We start from the raw sequence: 21,852 nt of genomic DNA on the forward strand, positions 1-21,852 counted from the left end.
CCACCTGCTTTCCAAGTTCCTCATGATCTTCTGAGCCATTTGACAGTTCACAGAATCTGACATCATTTTGCAAAATGTTGCCAGCTTTCTCCATTCACTCCTGTGTTCTCATTTTCCAGGGAGGCATCCTGCAGCATAAAAACCCCACATTTCCCATCCATTCCCAATTTCCAGAAGGCTTGCTCATATGACATGAGGGTTACTGCTCCTAGGAATGCTGCAAAACCAGAATAAAGCAGCTCATGTATTCGGCTAAGCAAAGTGTAAACTACTTGTGAATCACATACAAGAAATGATACCATGCCCTCTATTGCTCTGGTACAGTATGTGTTTTATTGCAGAACAAAGTCATACATTTTACAAATTAAGAAATTGTAGAGGACTGTGGACTGTTTCCAGGTATTCCTATGCAGTGTTCCCACAGTAAACATCCTGAACACAATGGAGAGTCTATTTCAGATACACAGTAGCAGGGAACTCTGCACTGTTATGTGCAATCCCTGGAGTGAGGCAAAAGTCTTATGTCTGATTGCTTAAATGGTATCTAAAACACCCAATTCAGTTGCTAGACAATTGCAATAGAGCACTGCAATAGATCATTGCAATAGAGGCTGAGGACAATGTAGTCACTCCTGATTTACACCAGTGTAATTGAGACCAGAATCAGGTCATTCACCACTAAAGGATGATGTCAGGTTTTTATAGCAGGGTATAATTTTTTGAAGGGCCTTCCTGGCTATCAGGCTAGATAAACTATTCCATTTCACCACTGGCAGGATGCACCATCACCAAAAGCCCTTGGATTTGCTGCACAATGCTACTAGAACGGTCCTTGCACGCACTGGAACATGCTTGGGGCTTGTTTATAGTGAGGAAATTACAAGTTATTACACTTTTTAACAAACCCAATGTAAACTATGAACTAGTCCTGGTCAACACGGTGTGCTGTTGTGTTCAACATGACGTTAGTTGGCCATGGCTAAACATCCAGTGCACCCTGGGTTAACTACAACCCACTAACATGACTACAAAAGGTCAATGCTTGTGTACACTGCCTGTTGTACATCATGTTAATTAACATGTTCTAATAACACACATTTTTCTTGTCTGGCTGCACCCGATAGCAAACATCAGCTGTACTGGCTGCAATTTGGACTTGCTGAACTGGCTGTTAAATTCAGACTCTAGCTGGAATGAAAAATGGTTTTCCTCAGGAGTGAGAAACAGTGACCCCCCGCTCACGCTCTCGACAGCAATATTCTCCTCTGTACCTCTGCCATGATGCTTGATACAGTTGTCACATTTCTTAACGCACGCTCAGAACTCAATTAATTACAGGAAGTGTCTCACCCGCAGAAGGCTCTTACATCGAAGAGGTTGACACAATTCTTATTAGAAAACCTCAAATTACTGGACTCTGAAGGCCTGATGCTGAGCTGGCGTAAACTGGAGAAGCTGCCGTTAAATTGATGTCGTTACATCAGTTTGCCCCAGTTGAGGATCTGGCCCAAGCATTCAATCCCTAAGGACTGCTCACAGAATGTGCTCCAGAGCGAGCAGTTTCTCTGCAACAGAGTACGATAAAAACTCGGTGAGCGTATCTGAGAAGTACAGACCAGGAACCGTCTCCGTTCAGCTAATGCATGGTGCGTGGTATGATCTACAAAGTGCTGAAGACCAAATGGAACACAATCTGGGAGCTCTGAAAATATCCATAAGGGACCTGAATCCTTGTGAAAGGTGCCAGATGGACAGTCCTGGCAAGCGAAGCCCTCCGTTTAGTCAAGCAGCCAGAATGGCATGCCTGTGGAAGTGCAAACTTCCTGCTCACCGCCCTGCCAATGCGCTCAGTCCTATTCCGCCTGCTCAAAGGGGTCAGAGGAAAGCTCAAGATCCAAAGTGTCTCCTAGGACAGGACCTGCCCATTTTACGAATCCCCCTCCTCTCACTCATCACCAAATCCACTTCACGTAGGCCAGCAGAAAGCCAACAGAACACGATTAATTTTTCATTGAAGCTGGATTTTAAATTCACGACCTAAGAAGTGTAAAGGGTTTTGATCCCATTCACCAAGCACCACGAGCCATTTAAATCCCACCTGTCTTCTCCCAACTCCCCACAAAAGAGAAACCAGAAAATTATTATGTAAAGGGACCTCCGGGGACAAGGGAATCTCTTTCAAACACACTGCCATAGATTTTCCCACCCACCATTAGCAAAAGACCCTCTGCGTGACATTGAAAGTAGGCGTCGCTAGCTCTGACTGACATTAAGGCAACAGCTTTCCATCATCAGGCTGTGATTTGATCAGAGAAGATTGCTTGTGTCTTCTTTCTCTAGCAGGGATTTCTTACATGTCAGCATGAGAAGCAGAAGCATTGGTAAGTGCCACAGGCTGCAGAAGAAAAGTTTCCTGGCGCTGCTCCGATCTGCGTCCCTGTAGAACCGAAAGCCGAGGTAGGAAATGTACAGGTTGATCGGGAGTGAAATGAGGGGGAAATTCCACGTGGTGACGTTGAAGAGGGGGGCTATTGCTGAGAGTCCAATTAAGGCCAAGCAGTGACGCAGAGCCACCCGCCTGCACATGGCAGGGTGAGTGACAGACATCATGCAGTATCCTCCTCGGGAGTAATCCTCCCGGAGGCCCCAGCTCAGCGCATTGAAATGAGGGAACTGCCAGGAGTAGAGAATTCCTCCCAACAGCAACGCGCCTACAAAAGGAAAGAAAGGGAAATGTGGGTTAGAGCCTCATCTACAGCATTGCCAAATAGCCCTGCCTGCCACATTCAACCCCTATCCAGAGCTCACCCACACTACCGAGTGCTAACACTACAGTGCCAATGGCAAACCGCTCCCCACCCCTGAGGACCCTGCCTACTTCGAAGTCCCTTTATTCCTGTGAGCAGATGGGAATAAGGGGACTTCGAAGTAGCCGGGGTCCTTTCAAAAAGAAGCCCTGTCGGGACGAGCCACGCGGCGGTGAGCCGCGCCAATTTCGAAGTGCCGCGGCCGCCTGCATGCTAATGAGGCGCTGAATATGTATTTCAGTGCTTCATTAGTAAACTTCAAAATGGCCATTTGCATGGCCATTTCGAAGTTTTTGGCGAGTGTAGACATAGCCACAGTGTTTCGTAGAATCCTTTATTTCTGATCCATGGCATATCTGATGCACCTGTGATCTCAGTATCCACAGACCAGTCCCCTTTCTGCCTGGGGGTGATTTGTTCAAATGTAACAGAAGTTTGGTAGGAGAATTTTTTTCCACAGTTTCTAGGACTCAGACCTTTCTAATCCAAATTCCCTGGCTGGAGTGCCTAAAGCAGGAAAAACACAGCTGAAGGAAGAAAGCGTGTGACAGGATAAGAGAAAGTTCTTAGCAAGATGAGCCCCACTCACTGATAAGCCATTGGGAAAGACACCTACACAGGGAACAGGGCATGACCTGAAAGCTAAGAGATCAGTGATGCCAAAATAATTTGGGGCTCAGCGGGAATTTCTTCATTTTACAAAGTCTGCAAATTGGTCCCAGGTGTGGAGGCTTCCGAAGTTCTGCATCGTTATACCCTGTGATAGCAAAGTACAACCATGGCAGAGCTGACCAGAAGGTGATGGAGAGCTGCTCACTTCCAAAGACCAACTCTGAATTCTGGCTGTAAATACAAAAGCAGCTAACTGACATATTTTCAGGCTGTCCTAAGCCATTGTGGGACCTGATCCAAAGTATTCTGCAGTCAATGGGAATCTGCACTGACTCCAGGGGGACTTTGGAATGGGCCCATGGAGTGGGCTATATACAGGAGTAACCTTCATTCACACTAACATCACCTATGAGTGTTCCATCTGCAGAGTCATCTTGGACTTTGTTCTTCCCCTTTCTTCTCTCCGCCCTGCCGCTGGCCTTCTTCTTTGCACCTTCCCACCTCTATGCATTTGCCCACTCTGAGAATGATCTCTCACTTCTGAGCCCAAGCTACCACCCTTTCTTGCTCATCTGCTGGAATTGGAAACAGGCTCTAAAGTCAAGGCCAAAATTCACTGTTAATCAGAGGAAGATCAGACCTTCATTCTTTCCTGAGAGCTCACCTCTTCTCAGAGGACCATAAGGAACGAGATCATGATAGCTAAGTTCCTATTCATCTGCCATAGTTGCTCCCAGAGACAGGAGACCATATGTGATGAACCAAAGATGATAATATGCTGCACTTACATATGACTTTTTGTCATCAATGGTTTTAAAAACATTGGCTCTTCATCTCGCACACACACAGGGAGATAAGTCACAATTATCGATCATATGGGGAAACCGAGGCAGGGCCAGACTCAGGGACAGATTTAATACATGCCACTTGTTTCTGACACCCTTGTCTTTGATCTGGTACGACAAGCCCTATGTTCCTGTGCCTTTGTTCTGCAACAGAATCTTGTTATATGAAGTTATTAGATCTCTGGCACGCAGTCAATCTCAAAAAAGCATGCAAACCTGCAAGCACACTGGAAATCCCAGTAATTCTCTCACTATAACACTACATTTTCAATTAAGAACCCCATTTTGAGGCAATTTTTACACACAAACAAATGAGTCAGGACTACTTTGAAACTGAATTCCCATTTGCAGAGGTCTGGTTTTAGAGTGAGCGCCTGTAAGTTTTTAACTGTTTTTATTACATCACCACTTCAGAAATAACAGGTATTTTACAGAGAAGCAAAACAATAAAACAATTTAACAGGCCATTATGAGGATTTTAACTGATCCTATCCGGGAGGTACATTCCCTGGCCAGCCCCAATTTCACTGGTGATCATTTTCCTAGTTCCCACATGCCTTGCTGACTTGGTTGGGTTTCCAAAGACTGCTAAGTGTCACGTACATGCTGACTTAATTGGAAAACCGGAGAGGACATACCCCAGTGTCAAATGAGCTCTGGCTCGGCACATTACAAACTTAGAGCTGATGACAAGCATTAAAAGACTATTTGCTTGACAAACTATGTCATAGGTATGTCAATAGCACTTGTAAGCAATGTTCTTGCATGAAGGACTATAGCTGAAGTATGGGCTTGTTCACCATTTCATAGACTGCACTGGTTTCCTCATGGACCTCTGGATAGCTAGGCACCTAGATGTAAATCTCTCTCTCTATGGAGCTCTATTTATTATGGTAAGTTCAGTTAGTTCACATCCTAGATACATTCTACTGTCATCTTCTCAGAGGTGGCAAGTATGATCTAAGACCTAGCTGGTTCATAACTGTAAGAGACGCTTTTGCAAAAAAAAGTTTCTTAATTAGAGATGCTTAGAAACGCCAGTTTAATACCAGAAATACCCATGCCTACATAAGCTCCACTGGTTTCTCTGTGGCACTGGTGATATCAGGGAATACAGACATACCAATTTATAACCCTTCTAATGCCTTTTGGGAGTTTCTCCCGTTGACTTCCCTCTGTGAAGATGGTCAGGTAAGTCAACTGCAGATAAGTAGATTCTAGCTACACAACTGCTCTTGCTAGAATTGCTTATATACAATCAACTTACTGGCCTAGTGTAGACCTGTCCTTACATACAAGCTATATGCTGTACAATGGTGATTTTGTCTACCCTCACAAGGGATTAAAAGCAGCAGCAGCTGTTAGACAATAGTTTAGGACAAGGAGAGAGGAATACCTTCTGAAGTTAACTCCCACCATCATACCCGGAGAGAGATGTTTGACAGCAGGCAATTGCAGAGGAACGATGTGGTTAGGACACGTGTGATCAGGACCCCCTAATCTGTCTCATTTTAAAAGGTATTTCTAGTAAAACTGTGTCCCTGAGTATTGCTTAAAAACTGACTCAGAGAAGCGGGGAAAGGGTTACCTACTGAAAGGAAAAGCCACTTGCAGGAGAAGATGTTAGTGAGAGAGGTGCCCCATCTAATTCTTGATCTGGACTGGTATCAGTGGTAGTGCAACAAAACATTCAATGAAATTGTTTCAAATGGTCTTGTCATCATTTGGGTGGTTGCTGTATAAACACCAATTTTTTTTTTTTTTAAGCAATGCCATCTTTCTTGTACAGAGAAAGCTCACACAATGCATATCCGCCTTGAAGGGTTCATATAACTTGCACCAATGAACAGTGCTGGCTCCACTGCAGCACAGGAAAACAAAAGGTAGAGAGACCAATCTATGCATTACATTCCTGGAACCACACTAAGGCTTGGTCCACTCTATGCAGGTAAGTGGATTGCAGATACACAATTCTAGCTAAAGCAAATGCCTACCTAAAATCGACTTATCTGCAGTTGACTTACCTGCCCATCCTCACTGAGAAAGGTCAATGAGAGAAACTTTCCTGTCCACTTCCCTTACTTCTCGTGATAGCAAGGAGTACAGGGATCAACTGCTGACACCTGATAGGCTGATTTTGCACCTCTCTACCAGGTGCATGAAATCGAACCCAGAAGCATGAAGAGCTTATTTTCTACCCCTACCCCATTCACCACTCTTTTGACTAATGGAAGAGAGTCTTCCATTCCTTAAGAGCATGGTGGTTTGCAGAATACTGGTTACATCTGCATGCCCAAGTGGGGGGAAAACAGGTGTTTTATGTCATTAGTACAACAAAAAGGGAGAAAGGGTGAACCAGTGTTGCTGCTCAGTAGGGACTTGCCCCCTTTTCTGTTTCTTTTTTGGCCCTGCATGTGTGTGACTGGGAAGTGGCCAACCAGGCATGTAAAATAAACACAGAATGGTGAAAATATCAGCTCCAAAACAGATGTTGAAATCTTATTGCATTTCCCAAAGCTGGTGTTTACTGCCTTGGCAACCTAAGAATGCTGTTTTGCTTAAAGCAGAATTTTAGTAATTCTTCTGCCTTGAATAATGTGCAGGAATTTTTAAATTATTTCCAGATTTTGGTAGCTGACTGACAGATTAGGGGAAAGTACTGGCCTTTCGTCTCAAGGAAATTGGGTATGAGTTTGGCTCATGTCAGAAGTGAAAGGGTTTGGAAGCTGTGCTTAGCTTTTAATGGACTGTAGTCAGAAAACAACCACACACAGTTCTTCCTGATATGACACAACTGGCTCTCCTTAGTTAAAAGATGTTGAACAAATTACTCCTCTTTAATACAGACAAGGTAGATTAGAGCTGGGAGACTTAAAGTGGTCCAGCTGTATCCATCTGCCTATGGGCAAACATGAGTTTCCAGGCTTTATATTCTTCACCTTTCTTAATTAATCCGAAACTCTCAGTAGTGGTCTGGCACGATTTTTACAGAAAGTTGCCCAACAGAAAAGATACTTGATGCTCCTGGACAGTCTTTTTATATCCCTTGCTTACTCTCAGTTTTGTGTTTGTTCACACCCACAATTTAACATGCTCGTAGGACCTCTCCAGTGAGGTTGTGGGCCAGGGGAAAGATTTTAAAGTTCAGTTACAATATTTGTCTTTCCTGCTGGCTTACCACTGAAGAGTGATTCAGTGCAATACGAGCCCCAAAACAGGGATGTTAAACTTTAACTGGTTAACCAGTAGAGGCTGGAGCAGCCACTCACTTGCTGTAGGCAGCAAGCTGCTCCAGCCCCATGGGGCCATCACAAGCAGGGGAACTCCATCCATGGTGGTTGTGGGGTAAGGGCCCAGCTGGGGGGGGACACTCTAGCCTGGTTGGGCTGAAGCAGCCCCCCTGCTGTGGACAGGGGCTGTTCCAGCTGGGCTGGAGCACGTCCCATCTGTGTTGTGCCAGGGACCAAAGCTGCTTTGGCCCAGCTGGAGGGCCCTTGCCTATGGCGCTCTCAGGCCGCTGCAGATGGGTGCTGCACTAGCTGTGCTGAAGTGCCCACCACCCCTGGCAGCTCCATGAGCAGTGATGCTCCAGCTGGGCCAGAGCAGCCCTGGTGGATGTGGAAGGTAACTCTTAGGGCTTATCTACACTCAGAGGAAGATTGATGCTGCCCCAGTCGATCTTCTGGAGTTCAGTTTTGCACGTCTGGTAGGAACGCGTTAGATTAAACTCAGAGAACATCAGGGCTAGTACGTCTGCTCCTTGTGAGGAGTAAGGAAAGTTGATGGGAGCGTTTGCTCCTGTTGACCTCCGACAGAGGAGACTGGCCAGATGTGCAAATTAAGGTATGTAGACTTCAGCTAGGTAATTAACATAGCTGGAACTGAGTACCTTAATTCAATCTTCTGCATTAGTATAGACCTAGCATTAAAGTGGCATTATTGCCAATTTTCAAAGACATAGTCTGTTCTATTATTCTACTGTGTATGTACTAACTCCTCGTAGCTAATATACATGCACACATACATATATCCAGTACTGTACAGCAAATATATCCCATCGACATTTGGGCATGATTGTGTCATATATATCAGAGCTACAGAGTCTTGAAATACAGATATTTTTCTCTTTTAGCCTGATGGCGGAATTTACTTCTTGGGTCAGAGAGGTGGCGCTTGTGATCTTCTTCCCTCAGTGAGGTTTAGACACAGAAAATAGCTGTTTGAGGTGTGTGAGTTGGCCTGTGTCAGATTATCTATGTACAAAATGTTGCATATGGATGTTTTAAAAATAACGTCATGGAGGAAAAAAATGCAGGCTGCCATTTAATTTTCAACGTCCACTATTCTTTTCCCGGGTGGGAGTGGGATTACCTCCCTTCAACAGAAATCTCCATGTGTGACCACAGAACATTCTCAAGCATCAAGGCCTCTCATAGTTGTATATTCAGAAGTCTTAGCAAGACTGCTGGTGACAGAATTCCACTGTATTTCACAGGTCTAATATTTCTGCAGTGATAGCATGGTAAGCCTTCAGCCAGTATTTTTTCCTACTACAAACAGACTATAATGTTGATTGTGTCAGTTGACATGTGAGTGGCTGAGTAGCCTTGAGGAGAAAAAATGTAGCCCTTCGAAAGCTTGCTTCTTGTATTTATACAAGGTCTTTCCCCTGCACACAATAGGGCTGACTATCAATGGAGCCCTACATGGCTCTATGCTCTATCCTCCGTGTTCACTGGTAATTGTGTGCTTTCAAGGTTATATGGTTATGTAAACTAAGGGCAAGGGGAAAAAAATCCCAAACCAAAAAAGCTTCATGGTCATGGGTTTGAATAGCCATTTCTTTTGAAGCACAGCACAAAGGACTCGTGGAACAGGACAGCTTCAGTGGAGCAATAGACTACTGTGCTGGAGTAAATAAAAGGAAGAGAATGCTGTATCTGTATATGAACTGCAAGGAGAACAAAAGGAGCATCTCAAATATTCACGGGAAAGGAGATGAGAAATAAAGGTAGCAATGAGGTTTTCATCTTGAGGCCTTCTTTGGGATAACCTCTAAAGGAAACAGCCCTAGAGATTTCTTCAGGTGTATTCATCGTTTGTATGCAAGACACAGTTTTTTACATTACACACACAGTACGCAGTAGGCACCACATACATTCCTGAAACCTCAGTTGAATTATCTTGCAGTGGGAATGCAAGATGAGCCTTTGCTCTCTGGAGAAGACCAAGATGAGAGAAACACTTTGCTAAGTGTGGAGGAAGCAACTGACCATATTGTTTGTGGAGTCTCTGTCAGTCTGATTACGGAGTTAGCCCAAGACTGATTTAGGAGAACGACAACAAGTTACTGTGATTTAATCTTAGCTACCTTCAGCATCATGTCTACTGCCTCAAACGTGACCCTGTGGGGTAATGCAATGACTGAGCCATTCACAGGTGCAAGTGTTTAGGGAGTCTCTGTAGAAGGGTCTTGCAAGTAAAATTTTCAGCCAAGTACTACAGACCTCAATAGCCACACTTGGGGTTACAAGCGAAGGCACTTCAGCCTTTCTTTGCAGCTACTCGGCTGACTCACTGACACCAATAAGTCTTTACTGAATCCTGCTATGGCTGTGGTGCCCCCTACTGAAAAGTGTAGTTCACCGCGTGGGGCCCTGCCCACATGGTGCAATATTCTTCATCTGGAAGATGAAAGCACAATGCTGGTAACAGCTGTGCTTGAGGCATGGAATTGGGATAACAATGAATTTATTTGACTTTGATTTCATCTTTCAGATTCAGTCAGTCCCCCAAGGTGCCTCTGTGGTGGAATCACCACTTCTTTTGTGTCTCGCCTGAAGAAAAAGAAACCCACAGGATAATTCACTGACTTTTGTCTTAAATTTGAAACAGCTGCCCATCTGCCTCAGTTTTTACCCACACAGAGCATACTTCTAGGCTGCCAGTTTCCTATGCTCATATGTCAGTGACATTAATCTCTCTACCTACCCGTGAAACAGAGTACAAACTCCTTCATCATCTTGTCTTTGAAGAGAAGCAAAGGCTTAAGAGACTTGGTTTAGTTTGAGAGGACCCCAGCAAAAATCCTCAGGAACGTTATAATCCAGTCTTGCTCTGGCCCACCAGAAACCCCCAAAATGGACCAGCATCCATGTCAATAGGCTTTTAAAAAATCAGACTGTTTAGTCAAAAAGACAGTTTGAAAGAAAGAAAAATAGATAGGGCTGTAATGTTTATTTCTCCCACATTACACGTGCTTGCTTTACCTCTCTTTTCCTGGCAGACGAGGGCTATACGGGAAAGGTGTCAGAAAGTGGCCTTTGGCAGGCAACGCCACAAACCACCTCTCTCTCTTTTTTGTTACTAAAACCATCTGTCTGCCAAACTTCACTAGCAGATAAGAACTGTCCATTTTTAAATCCCCATTTGTAAATAGATGTTGACTGACATAATTAATGTCTCCCATATAACACAATTTGAATTACAAAGTAAAGGCAATTTTAAAATCAGCCTCCTCATGATTACCACTGATACTCAGTCTATAAATGCCATAGCCTCAGGAATTATTTAAATTTCTGAAATGAATGAAAATCAGTACAAGATGTCTTTCAGGAAAGAGAGACCATAAGTGGAGCATCTGAGATAAACTAAATAGTCTCTTGACATAAACATTCCTTGGTGCAGTAATAACTATGGCTCCAGGCCACCATGGGGCTGCAATGTGTACTATACTGTCAGGGCTGTTATCTGCTATGCCACTGCCACCTACTCAGAACAAATCCCCTTAACTGATAAAGCACATTAAGCTAAGGACCCCCGCTTGTCATGTCTCTCCAAATGGGTAGTTTTATATGTGCTGTGGCACCAAATTGCTCAGTTCTAAAGCCTGAGTAGGTTTCAATGAACAAGCCACCACTGCATTAGAGTATGGAGTCAACTGAAATGAAAAAGCTTACGGCAGCCTGTGCCACTCTGGAGCTCAAACTATTTCACTATAAATTCTATTTTGCCCTACTTGCTAATTAGGAAAAAAAAACCCAGTCAAAACTAACAAAGACTATCTCTAGCAATAGGCAAGGAGAAGCATGAGTATAATTTAAAGCACGTGTCTGTTCTCTTTTGTGCTAAAATAAATAGCTCTACTGTACATTATTTCCTAAAGACGCCTCTACTATTGAACAATTACAAGTTCAACAGTCATGCAGCAGAGGCAATAGTAGTGCTTAACTTGGGTTTCACCCAGAAGGAGAATCTAAAACAAGAGAGAAAAACTGTACACCAATGCTTTTCTCTGACCTTATCCTACCATATATGATTTAAAACAAATTTGCTCTGACTGTCCCCTTCATAAAAGTGAAACGAGTCATTTCAGAGACTGGATTTATGAGGCAAAGTGGAAGGAAATAGCACCACAAGGGAACAGTGGGAGGAACTTTCAAGGAAGCATGCAAACCCCTGTCTGGCAACCAGGCTATACATAAATAGACCAGTAACAGAGAGATAGCTATGCTAGTCTATATACTATGAAAACGAAAAAGCAGTCCACTAGCACTTTAAAGACTAACAAAATAATTTATCACGTGACGAGCTTTCATGGGACAGACCCACTTCTTCGGATCATAGCTGCACCAGAACAGACTTTGAGATATACTGATGGAAAGAGGCATACAAGAAAGGAGCATTGTTATGATTTGAAATAAGAAAAATCCCAGACTTCCATTGGGAAATGCAACTCTTATTTTTTACCTTGGGAGCTGCTGAGATGCTAGATTTTAAAGATATGGCATTTTAATGTAAATTTGTTTTGGAAAATAAAAAAAATCATAAATGGACTTTGGAAAACAAAAACGTTGTTCAACTTTGAGGCCTTTGGAACTATATCTGACTGATTTTATTTTTTTCTGTTGATGTTTAGCTGTTATGAAGCTGGTTTCAAAAAAATTGCACTGTCAGCTCCAGAACTGCAATCCAGAAAGTGTCTTAAATTATGGCCAACAACCAACACAAGCTTAAAGCGGTAAGCACTCCTGAACCATGTCAGCGACATTTGCTATCTTCTGACATATGGAAACACGGCAGTGATGGCTATCCAAGTTTGCCAATCAAACTTGGGAAAGATGTTCTATCCTTAACAACTACCTTTGCCTTAACTAGAAGCACATACAATACTGTGATTGCTCTGAACATTGGTGTCTGAGCAGACTGCAAGGGGAGAAAATCCATAATATAAACCCAAGAAATTCCAATGAAATGGAGCATACCTCTCTTTTCTTCAGTGTTCTGACAACTCTGTTACACATTCTTCAAGGCACTACATTCTTCATTGTTATTCAGCCAACTATTCAACCCCCCATTTATTTTTAGCAAAGTGCAAAGGTATTTGCACACCTTCACCTTAAAAACTAGGTTAGGTCTGTTATCTAATTACACTTCATTAATCGTTCTGTGGCCATGGCTATGTGGGCGTAAGAGAATGGATGCACATGCTCATATATGGGTGTGAACCATATGCAACCTCTTACAGAGGTCAAATTCTGCAAGTGCTGAGTTGTGGGTGTTCAGCACTGGAGAACTGAACTTGTTTCCCACTATGAATCTATTTTCATTATAAAAAGGAATGCACTTTTCATATCCCAATGCACTGAAGCAGTCAGTTCTAAGTCACTATTATCCAGCGTTTGCTATGTATGGGTTCCACTCTATAGAGTCATATTTACTCAGAAACATTTCTGCCAAGCAAGTAGGCTTCACCCAACGAACAGTGAGGGAAACATGAAAGTATATCTCAAGCATATAAACTAACTCAATAATTACAAAAATAAAGTTTCACGTTCTTCTAAACATTTTGATCCAAGCTCAAAGCAAATGAACGTTACAGTGTCAGTGATTCTCACTTTAACTTACATTGGATTCTACCTATTTAGAATTGAAACTGTGGAATTACTTTAAAGACTATGAAATAATATACTGATGCCAACATAGGAACACAGGAACTGCCAGACTGGATCAGACCCAAGGTCCATCTTGGCTAGTATTTTATATGTCACAGTGGCCAGAACTACATCTACTTTACTACTTTTTAAATACACACAAATATTTATTTAATATTTTAAAATAATTCTCTGCTCTTCGCTAACACAGAGTTTCCTACAAGATCTTACAGACATTCCATGACACACGATTTCATCATCTTTTCTTAGAAGACATGATAGAGTAAATGAATTAAAATCAGCATGCGGCTACAGAAACTTTTAACGCATTTCAGAGTTAGAGCTACATCGGAATAGATTATATACAAGGCAATTCAGTCTGACTTCCCAAATGAGTACTAATGTGTACTGCAAAAGATGAATGGGTTGACAAGGATTTTGCATGGATTTTGAGCATTTTTGTTTAGAACTCTGTTTGCAGAAAAGTACAAGAAAAATCTTTAACATGCCAGGTAGTGACATGGATGCATGCTAAAAAATTCCATAACCTGCATAATCCTAAACTGATTTACATAAAATAAATTGAAAATTATTGTTATATTTCTCAATGTGGCTGTTACCTGAACTATGTGAGTTTCAGCTGATTATAACAAATTAGTGATATTTTAAGGTTGTAACTTCCCAGCTGGCAGGAAAAACAAACGCCCCTTGTCTCAGAGTTTAGCTTGGAACAGATCTGTTTTTTATATGTGATGTAAAAAACATTTCAGTTACTTAAAGGAATCTCCATTCCATCAAGAGGGGAAAAAAAGAGACTTTGACAGTCTAAATGGAGGCAGTTGATCATTCTACCAATAAATTAACATTCTAAAATAGTTTCTAGAATGCGGTGAGGATATTGGTACACACCACGGAACTTTTTCCTGCAGAAATCCTTTGCCTGTCCCTCCCTCTCACAACTGAAGGCAGCCTAACTTCATCTGTTTCTATTCTGAATTTCTATAACATTTTGTTCTACTCATTGCCCACATGCTGGGTCAGTGCTCTTCATCCTGAATTTTGTTCCCAGACGGTCCTAGCACATATTCTATGGAACTCATCCGGCAGACTGTTTTTTCTTTTTTTTTTTTTAATCTCCAAAGCCCTCTAAAGGCAGAATGACAAGATCTCTGCTTACTTCTTCAGTCCTAACAGAGTGCCAGCAATGTCTGCCAGCACAAACAAGTCTTTATTACTAAATGCAATACAAACCAGTTTTTGTAGCATTATGCTATAATATGTATTGTATCAGCCTACGCTAATACCTAAGCTTAATGGAAACCAATAGTTCTTGTCTCCAGGGTAGTTATTTTCAGCTGCTCCAAATGTAGTAATGGCAACTGCCTGTCTCTGCCTGTCTGTCCAAATATGAGATTTAGATTTTATACTCACCAGCATCAAGGCTGCCTGTAGCTGCAGTCCAGCCCATTATGGGAGGAATGGCACCAACGACAGCTCCCACCCACGTGTTGATGATACTCATTCTTTTCATCGGTGTGTAACAACAAGTGTACAGGAAAATGTTGAAGGCTCCCAAAGCCCCAGTGAGAGGATTTACTCCCAAAGTCAGAAGGCTGATTCCTGGAACTGCACAGGATGCAGCAAAGGACACTGCAAGCAGAGGACTATAGGGGGAGGTGGGGAGGGAAAAAAAAAAGCAAAGGAGACACATTTGTTAGCAAAAGAGTCTGCGGTCACCTGACATTCCACCTCTATCCCTCTTTAGAGCAAAAGCTTATGCTAGTGTTGCAAAACACTTGCCATTTATAAGTTAGTTTCCAAGATACCTGTGGCTTTTCCCCGAAATTTTCCTTTCTGGCTGAAATTTCCACTCTCAACCTCCATCCTAAGGTGAACCTTTCTAGAAAAGCTGAGCCAATTCCACTGAATGGCACTGGATTTATAGCTCATGGGACAAGTTCATTGGATCTAATTCTACTAGTGACCAGCACTGATAACTCAAAAATGCCCAACCTGTGTCACTTTATAGTACTATTTGTGTAAAGATTCCTCACTGAGAATCAGTATCTTAACAATTTGGTATTGATTCTAGTGAGTTACAAGCATGTGGAACAGGCATATCACGAAAAAAAAAGTCTGTATGTTTAAAGCTACTGTTGTAATCCGTATTCTTTGTGGCTTTGTCAGAATTTCAACTGATCATAAATTTTTGCAAGGCTCCTTTTTTGGATGGGTTGAGAAGAATCAATGCAATCATTTTGGAGTTTTCTAAGTAGGAATAAGAAAGTCTTTTGAATTTACTGAAAAATGGCTGACGTTTCCCAGGTCAAACCTGGCTGGTGTATAGTGCTCACTAGAGGAAATCCGACAAACTTTACAGTGACAAAATCAAATTAAGATGTTATTTTCTAAGAGCAATAGCAACTGACTGGCTTGCATTTGACACTTGTTCTTTCCAAGGGTCGAACTCAGAGAGAAGGAAACGGTAGTAACTCTTCTCAAACTCCGCTCTCAATCCCAGAGCAGCTGGAAGTTTTTGGTACAATGTTTAGCTGGGAAAAAAATTGATGTTTATAATTTAAACCGACACAATTAGGCTTTAGAATAAACACCCAATGAGGTGAGCAAAGGCAGTTTGGACTATAGATTGACCACCTATTTCAGTCAGTCAGCAAATCCACACTGCTATGGTTCTCAGTTCTGGGGCATACACAAAGGACCTGAAATTCCTCTCACCGGAAACAGTGTAGCACCATTATCATTCCACTGACTTCAGTGCAGATGTACCTAGCTTACCAGGGTGCAAGTGAGAGGAAAACGCTTCCACCTGCTTCAGCTAGGGGAAAGGAAAAACTGGTAGATGTGTGGGAGAGGCATGAAAGGGAGGAAGGTAGTATTAACTTAGCCACCTTTAACACCCTATATGCTTTCCAGTGCACATTTTGCAATGAAATTAATAGATATAGCTAAATAGTTACCAGTGACAGGAACAGAAAATACACATTACCAGCATAATTGAGTTCATATCAATACAACCACCTTTACCACTTTTGACTCTTACAATTGTATAGCCTTCACATTCCATCACCCTGCTTTGCATTCAATATTCCATGTGTTCTTAGCAGCACGCTTCTTCCACATGAAGTCTTTAACCCTGCCAAGTGCATGTCATCATTCCATGTTCAGCTGTAGAAGTGTTGTTAGCAGTGAAGATGAATTTTAATAAGCTCTTGTTAATAAAGAATCCAAAGATTTTGTTCTGATTTTTATAGCCTTGGTTTGACCATTTGCATCACATTTTACAAATCCTAAAATAGTCCACATTATTGAGATGGGAAAACTTTAAGGCAAAATGTGGTAACTGAATAAAAGTCTAGCTTCAATTTAAATTGAATTGACTAAACCAACTGTTTGATGAAATGCATGAGGATAATTCCACCATCTTTTCAAATCCAGCAACAGATTTTAGATTACATAGTGTGGAGGGAGTGTCATCATTTCCTTTAAAGATAGCAGTCAGAGTCCCAGTATTCTTGGTACATTACAAATATAGGCAAGTTACTGTGTTGCCATCCATCAACAATGAGATGTAAATTTGAGAATCGTGCTAATGAGTAACACTACAAAAGGACCATACGGTGCCATGTGTCCTTCAGTTTTACTGTTAGCTTTTTTTTTTTTAGTGGGACTGCAGCAGCATACAATATGCATAATAAATTGCCTCAGTGCTAGGTCTACACATGCTATAATTTCTCATCATTGCCTCTGCACAGCAAAAGCCTGACTGGGTTTGGCAAAAGAAATATAATTCAATTAGTTCCTGAGTGAGGTGGGTTTGGATTGTAAATTGACATATGAGTGACAAAGAAAAAAATATACCTGCTCCTGGGAAGACAAAGGACAAACTGCAGCCGTTGCATCCCAGGTAATCCCTATTCTCTTCAAGGGGGGTCCATATGACTTTCATAAGGGGGGGCACTGGCCCAAAGTGGTGAACACTGCTCTTGCTAAGAAAGAACAGTGACTCTAGCCTGTCTCTGCCTTCAAACCAATGCAACACTGATCTAGTGGCACACGAGCAGCAACAGGCCAAACACTTCACCATTTCCCATCTGCAAAGCTATCAGCAAACGAACATGGCAGCCTGGGGCACTCAATAAGTCTGGTCCTTCTGTACAGTTGACAGAGATCAGAAACTGCCCCATAACACCAACCATACACTCCTCACGATATTAGAGCTGAGAGCTGTCATCCTGAGGGGCTATTTTTCATGTTCTGTCACAGGGTGCGAAAGGCAAGATCTTGCAGGTCATAACACGGTCACAACAGTTCATAGTTAAGACTGGATAAGAGAGAAGCCTAATGGTTAGAGCATAAGACTGGAATTCAGGAGTCTCGGGTAAAATTTCCAAAATTAATTAATTAGCCTCACAGCATCCCTGGGAGGTTATAGCATGATGACTAAGTGCTTTGAGATATTCACATGAGATGCTCCAGAAGTACTATTAAACTCAGACACAGGACTGACTAATAAACATGATGGTATTAAACACTGACACTAACAAATAAGGAGACCGGCTATCTAAAGGAATAACATTTTGGCTGTGAGCTCACTCCCCAACACCAGGACTTGGTGGAGATCTGCAGTTTGGTACAGAGCCACAACAGCTGAGGAGGGATTTTGGGGCACTCCTTTGCCTCATCCTGTATGGGGTATTTTCCATAGAGCAGCGTTGCGGGTTTCATGGAAGAGACTGAATAATGGGGAAGGATCTGGAGATTTCTGGCGAAAAACAACAGAAAGGTTTGGACGTCCACGTAACTGATCTTTTAAACATCTGCCTCACTTGTTGATGAGCTTCATGCTCAATGATTGATTGGCACTTCAGTTTGAAGGAGCCTAAGGAAGCAGGGGGAGATACGACAGAGGTCTATAAAATCATGACTTAGGTGGAAAAAGCAAATACAGGAAAGTTATTTACTTGTTCGCAAAAGAAAAGAACTAGGGGCCACCAAATGAAATTAAAGAGCAAATTAACGAAAGGAAGTTTTTTTTCACACAGCACGTAGTAGGCCTGGGGGAACTCCTTGCTGGAGGAGGTTGTGAAGACCAAGATTTTAATAAGGTTCAAAAAGAACTAGATAAATTCACGGAGGTCAGGTCCACAAACAAGGGGTAGGGTTACGGATAGCACAGTGGTTTGAGCATTGGCCTGCTAAACCCAGGGCTGTGAAGGGATCTGGGGCAAATACCTTTAGGGATCTGGGGCAAATACATCAAAAAAAAATCTGTCAGGAATGGTGATAGGACTGGCTGTGAGGGCAGGGGACTGGATTCAATGATCTCCGAAGGTCCTTCCAGCTCTATGAGATATGTATATCTCCATATTTGTAACTGATATGAGCCAAGATAGGTAGGAATGGTGCCCCTAGCCTCTGTTTGTCCGAGGTTGAAAATGGATGACAGGAGAGGAATCATTCTGGTGATTACCTGTTCTGTCCACTCCCTCTAGGGCATCAGGCATGGGCCCCTGTCAGAAAACAGGATACTAGGCTAGATGGACCTTTCTTCTGATCCAGTATGACCTCTCTTTTGTTCCTATGTTTGTTACAAAATAAAATAAGTGAATCCACAAAAAATAATTCCCAGCTCAGCTTAACACTAGGCTCAGCTATGATCTTCCCACAAAACTAATACCAAAAACAAGCCCAAGGCAAAAATAATTATTCATCAAAAGAGCAATATGTGCAAACTTCAGTTCCATCAAGAAAAGGTAAATATTTTGCATTTGATATTACAATTTTACAAAGTTTCCTGGCCACCAACTGGTCAGAATTTTGAGAATGTTACATCCCCAGGAAAATATACATCTACTCTGAGGAATTCCTGTCAATTAACTGGCAGATATGACATGAGTATTACAACTACTCAGAGAAATTTCCATCAGGATGTCCTAAGATCCTAAACCTCTACTACGGGCATCGCTTAAAGAAAATAAAGTCTATGGCACCATGTTTTGGCCTGTACAAAACAACTTTTTGTTTAATTTTAAACCTTTCCAGTAATGGCAAACAACACACATACCAGCTTGTGTGTGTGCATGTATATTATATTACATTCATACTTAAATGCCCTCATTGTTACAACTAAAGGAATTACTATTCTTTGCCAGTTACTAGTTAATTAATCCCTGCACAGAAAAAAATAACCCCAAGAACAAATCCTCTTAGGATCCACTATGCTGGAAAGATACTTTTACAGTAAAATAATTATTTAAAATAGCAGACAAAAAACTACTTTTTTGGGCTCTCAACCAATATAAAAGAATTTCCCTGGAAAGAAAATGATCAGTCTCTAAAGGGATTTTAAATCTAAATTTATCCTGCAGTTAATTGAATATTTTCCAAATGTCCATAATATTTTGATCAGCTATTGTATGTATAACTATAATAACAGAGAGGAAGCTGTATATATATGTATGTATATGTACGTATGTATAACTATAGTTTGTGAGACAATGTAGATAATACTTGAAACTTGCCAGTTTAGGCAATAGAAAAAACGTATTTAATCTCTTCCCCCATCACTGTGTCTAAGAAAGTAGCATAAACAGAACATTCTCTATAGATAACCCTTGACAGCATGTATTCTAGATAATCTATCCATCTCTCCTGGTATTTATTTTATGACCATCAAGGTGATATTGGAGAACCTTACCAAACTGAAAAAAAACAAGAATAGAACACTCACTTCTACGTTTCTCAATTCAGGATAAATTGGGGTGCCTGGAACTAAATATAATAGAGATCTTTAAATCCACTTGGCTTCTCACAAGCAGCTTCCAGTAGGGAGATTTCCTTCACTATTTGCTGCTTGCGTCTCAGACTTCCTGGGCCACAGGTGCTCCACAGCCCTATTCACTACACTGCTTCTTCTACCAGACAGCACTGCAGGAAGACACAATGTGTGGTCAATGTGCAATGTATACGTAGCACTTGTTTCTGAAATCTGCCCATGCCACCCCTGGACAAATCTGGTGCCCATACAGGCTAAGGAAAACAGATGCACTACTATCTATGTATTTACACTGTGACCATCCAAATGGTAACTGCATTCATATATAAAGATCTGTCACCAAGAGAGATGCAAGTAACAGTGCACAGAGGCCTGCTGTCATACTAGAGAGGGGCTTATCTAAACAGCATATTGATGGGCCAGAAAAATATCTTTGGTCAATGTAGTTCTATCCGAGAGTACAGCAGTGACAATTCCAGGGAAGGAGGATGGTTGTACGGTGAAGTTACATGAATGAAAGCCAGAATGATGTGGGTTTTGTTTACGACCTGGCCAAATCACGTAGCTCTGTGCTTCAGTTCCTCATCTGAAAATGTGGGCCTACAGTGCCTACTTCAGAGTGGTGTCATGAAGCTAAATGTATAAATATTGGTGAAGCGCATTAACTAGGGTGACCATATCTCCCCCCAACCAAATGTGGGACATGGGGAATGACCCCTGTCCTGGTCAACACGGGACAGATGGTCACCGTATGAGGTGCTGGGACCAGGGCTGCTGCCCCGCCAGAGAAGCTCCTGGCTTCCCGAGTTGTGGGTGGCAGCCCGCACCGCTGCACAGGTCCAGCTCCCAGCTAGGGGAAGACAGGTAGCTCTGGCTCCAACCCTGCTGCGGAGACGGTTCACCCTCACCCCTGGCTCAACCCCTCATGGCTCAGGCTCTAGCTCCAGTCACCAGGCAGCCCTGTCTGCTGTGCTTTCAGTTGGCTTCAGTATAATTCAACTTTTCCAAGGGAACTCCATTCTATTTCTGTTTTCTCAAAAACAGAAGTACCAGTGAGTTCAACAGGGCTTATTCCAAAATTAAGTGCACTCTAAGTGCAGTCAGTCTTAGCTTTTTTGGTAACTTGATTTAAATCAATCCAGCCTGCACCAGAGCAATGAGGATGAGCTTGGCATGATCGAATTTCAGCTTGAGAAGGATCTGCAGGATGACTAAGTGGAGGAAGAGCAGCATCCAAAAATCCCAATTCCCAGCTCAGGTGAAAAACACCAGTCAGACGGAGATCCCCTTGACAGCACCACAGACTCCATTTCTGGTCTCTTATGGAAATCGGACGGATGGTCAGAATGCACCAACTGCTAAGACCACAGGAGACTGGGCTTTGGAGATCATTTGTGATTCAGGGAGAAATTTCTGCTGACCCTGGCTCCCACATAACTGATTATCCCTGGGGGAAATGTTTTCCCTGCTGCAAAACTACTAGAACCTCATCGCTAACTCATACCTGCACACTGGAGCACGCTCTCCGTCCGTGCATGTGCACAGAATACATCACATGTGTATTGCTGGTAAGGCTGTGCACCTGGGATTCCCTGACAGGATCTTGAAGAGCCTGACAGGCACAGCAGATGGTGCGAAGCGCCCGCAAATTGGTAGGCAGAGAAGCTTCCAGTTCTTGAACTTTCAATGACCCCAAATGCACTCCTCTAACCAAAGAGAATGTCTGGGATATGCTGGGCCCCGAGCCAGGGACCTTCTAATGGTGGCCACTTACTGCCCTCCTCCAACTTTCCTCTACTGCCTGCTTCCCTGGGCCACTTCCCCACAGGCCCAGAACCTTCTCTGCCCTTTAGGTCAGG

General features: G+C 42.5%; 1 protein-coding gene across 1 annotated transcript in view; it reads right to left on the minus strand.

The window, feature by feature from the left end:
- Positions 1-319: 319 nt before the first annotated feature.
- Positions 320-21,852, minus strand: part of COX10 (cytochrome c oxidase assembly factor heme A:farnesyltransferase COX10) — a 140,110-nt gene continuing 118,577 nt past the window's right edge. Inside the window, exons 6-7 of the mRNA XM_075014408.1 lie at positions 14,629-14,861; positions 320-2,711 (exon numbers count right to left, since the gene is read on the minus strand). Of these exons, the coding sequence (XP_074870509.1) occupies positions 2,308-2,711; positions 14,629-14,861 (637 nt within the window). The 3' untranslated portion in view covers positions 320-2,307. The remainder of the gene's footprint in view (positions 2,712-14,628; positions 14,862-21,852) is intronic.

This window comes from Carettochelys insculpta, chromosome 20 (assembly GCF_033958435.1).
Source record: "Carettochelys insculpta isolate YL-2023 chromosome 20, ASM3395843v1, whole genome shotgun sequence".
In the NCBI taxonomy this organism is placed as follows: Eukaryota; Metazoa; Chordata; order Testudines; family Carettochelyidae; genus Carettochelys; species Carettochelys insculpta.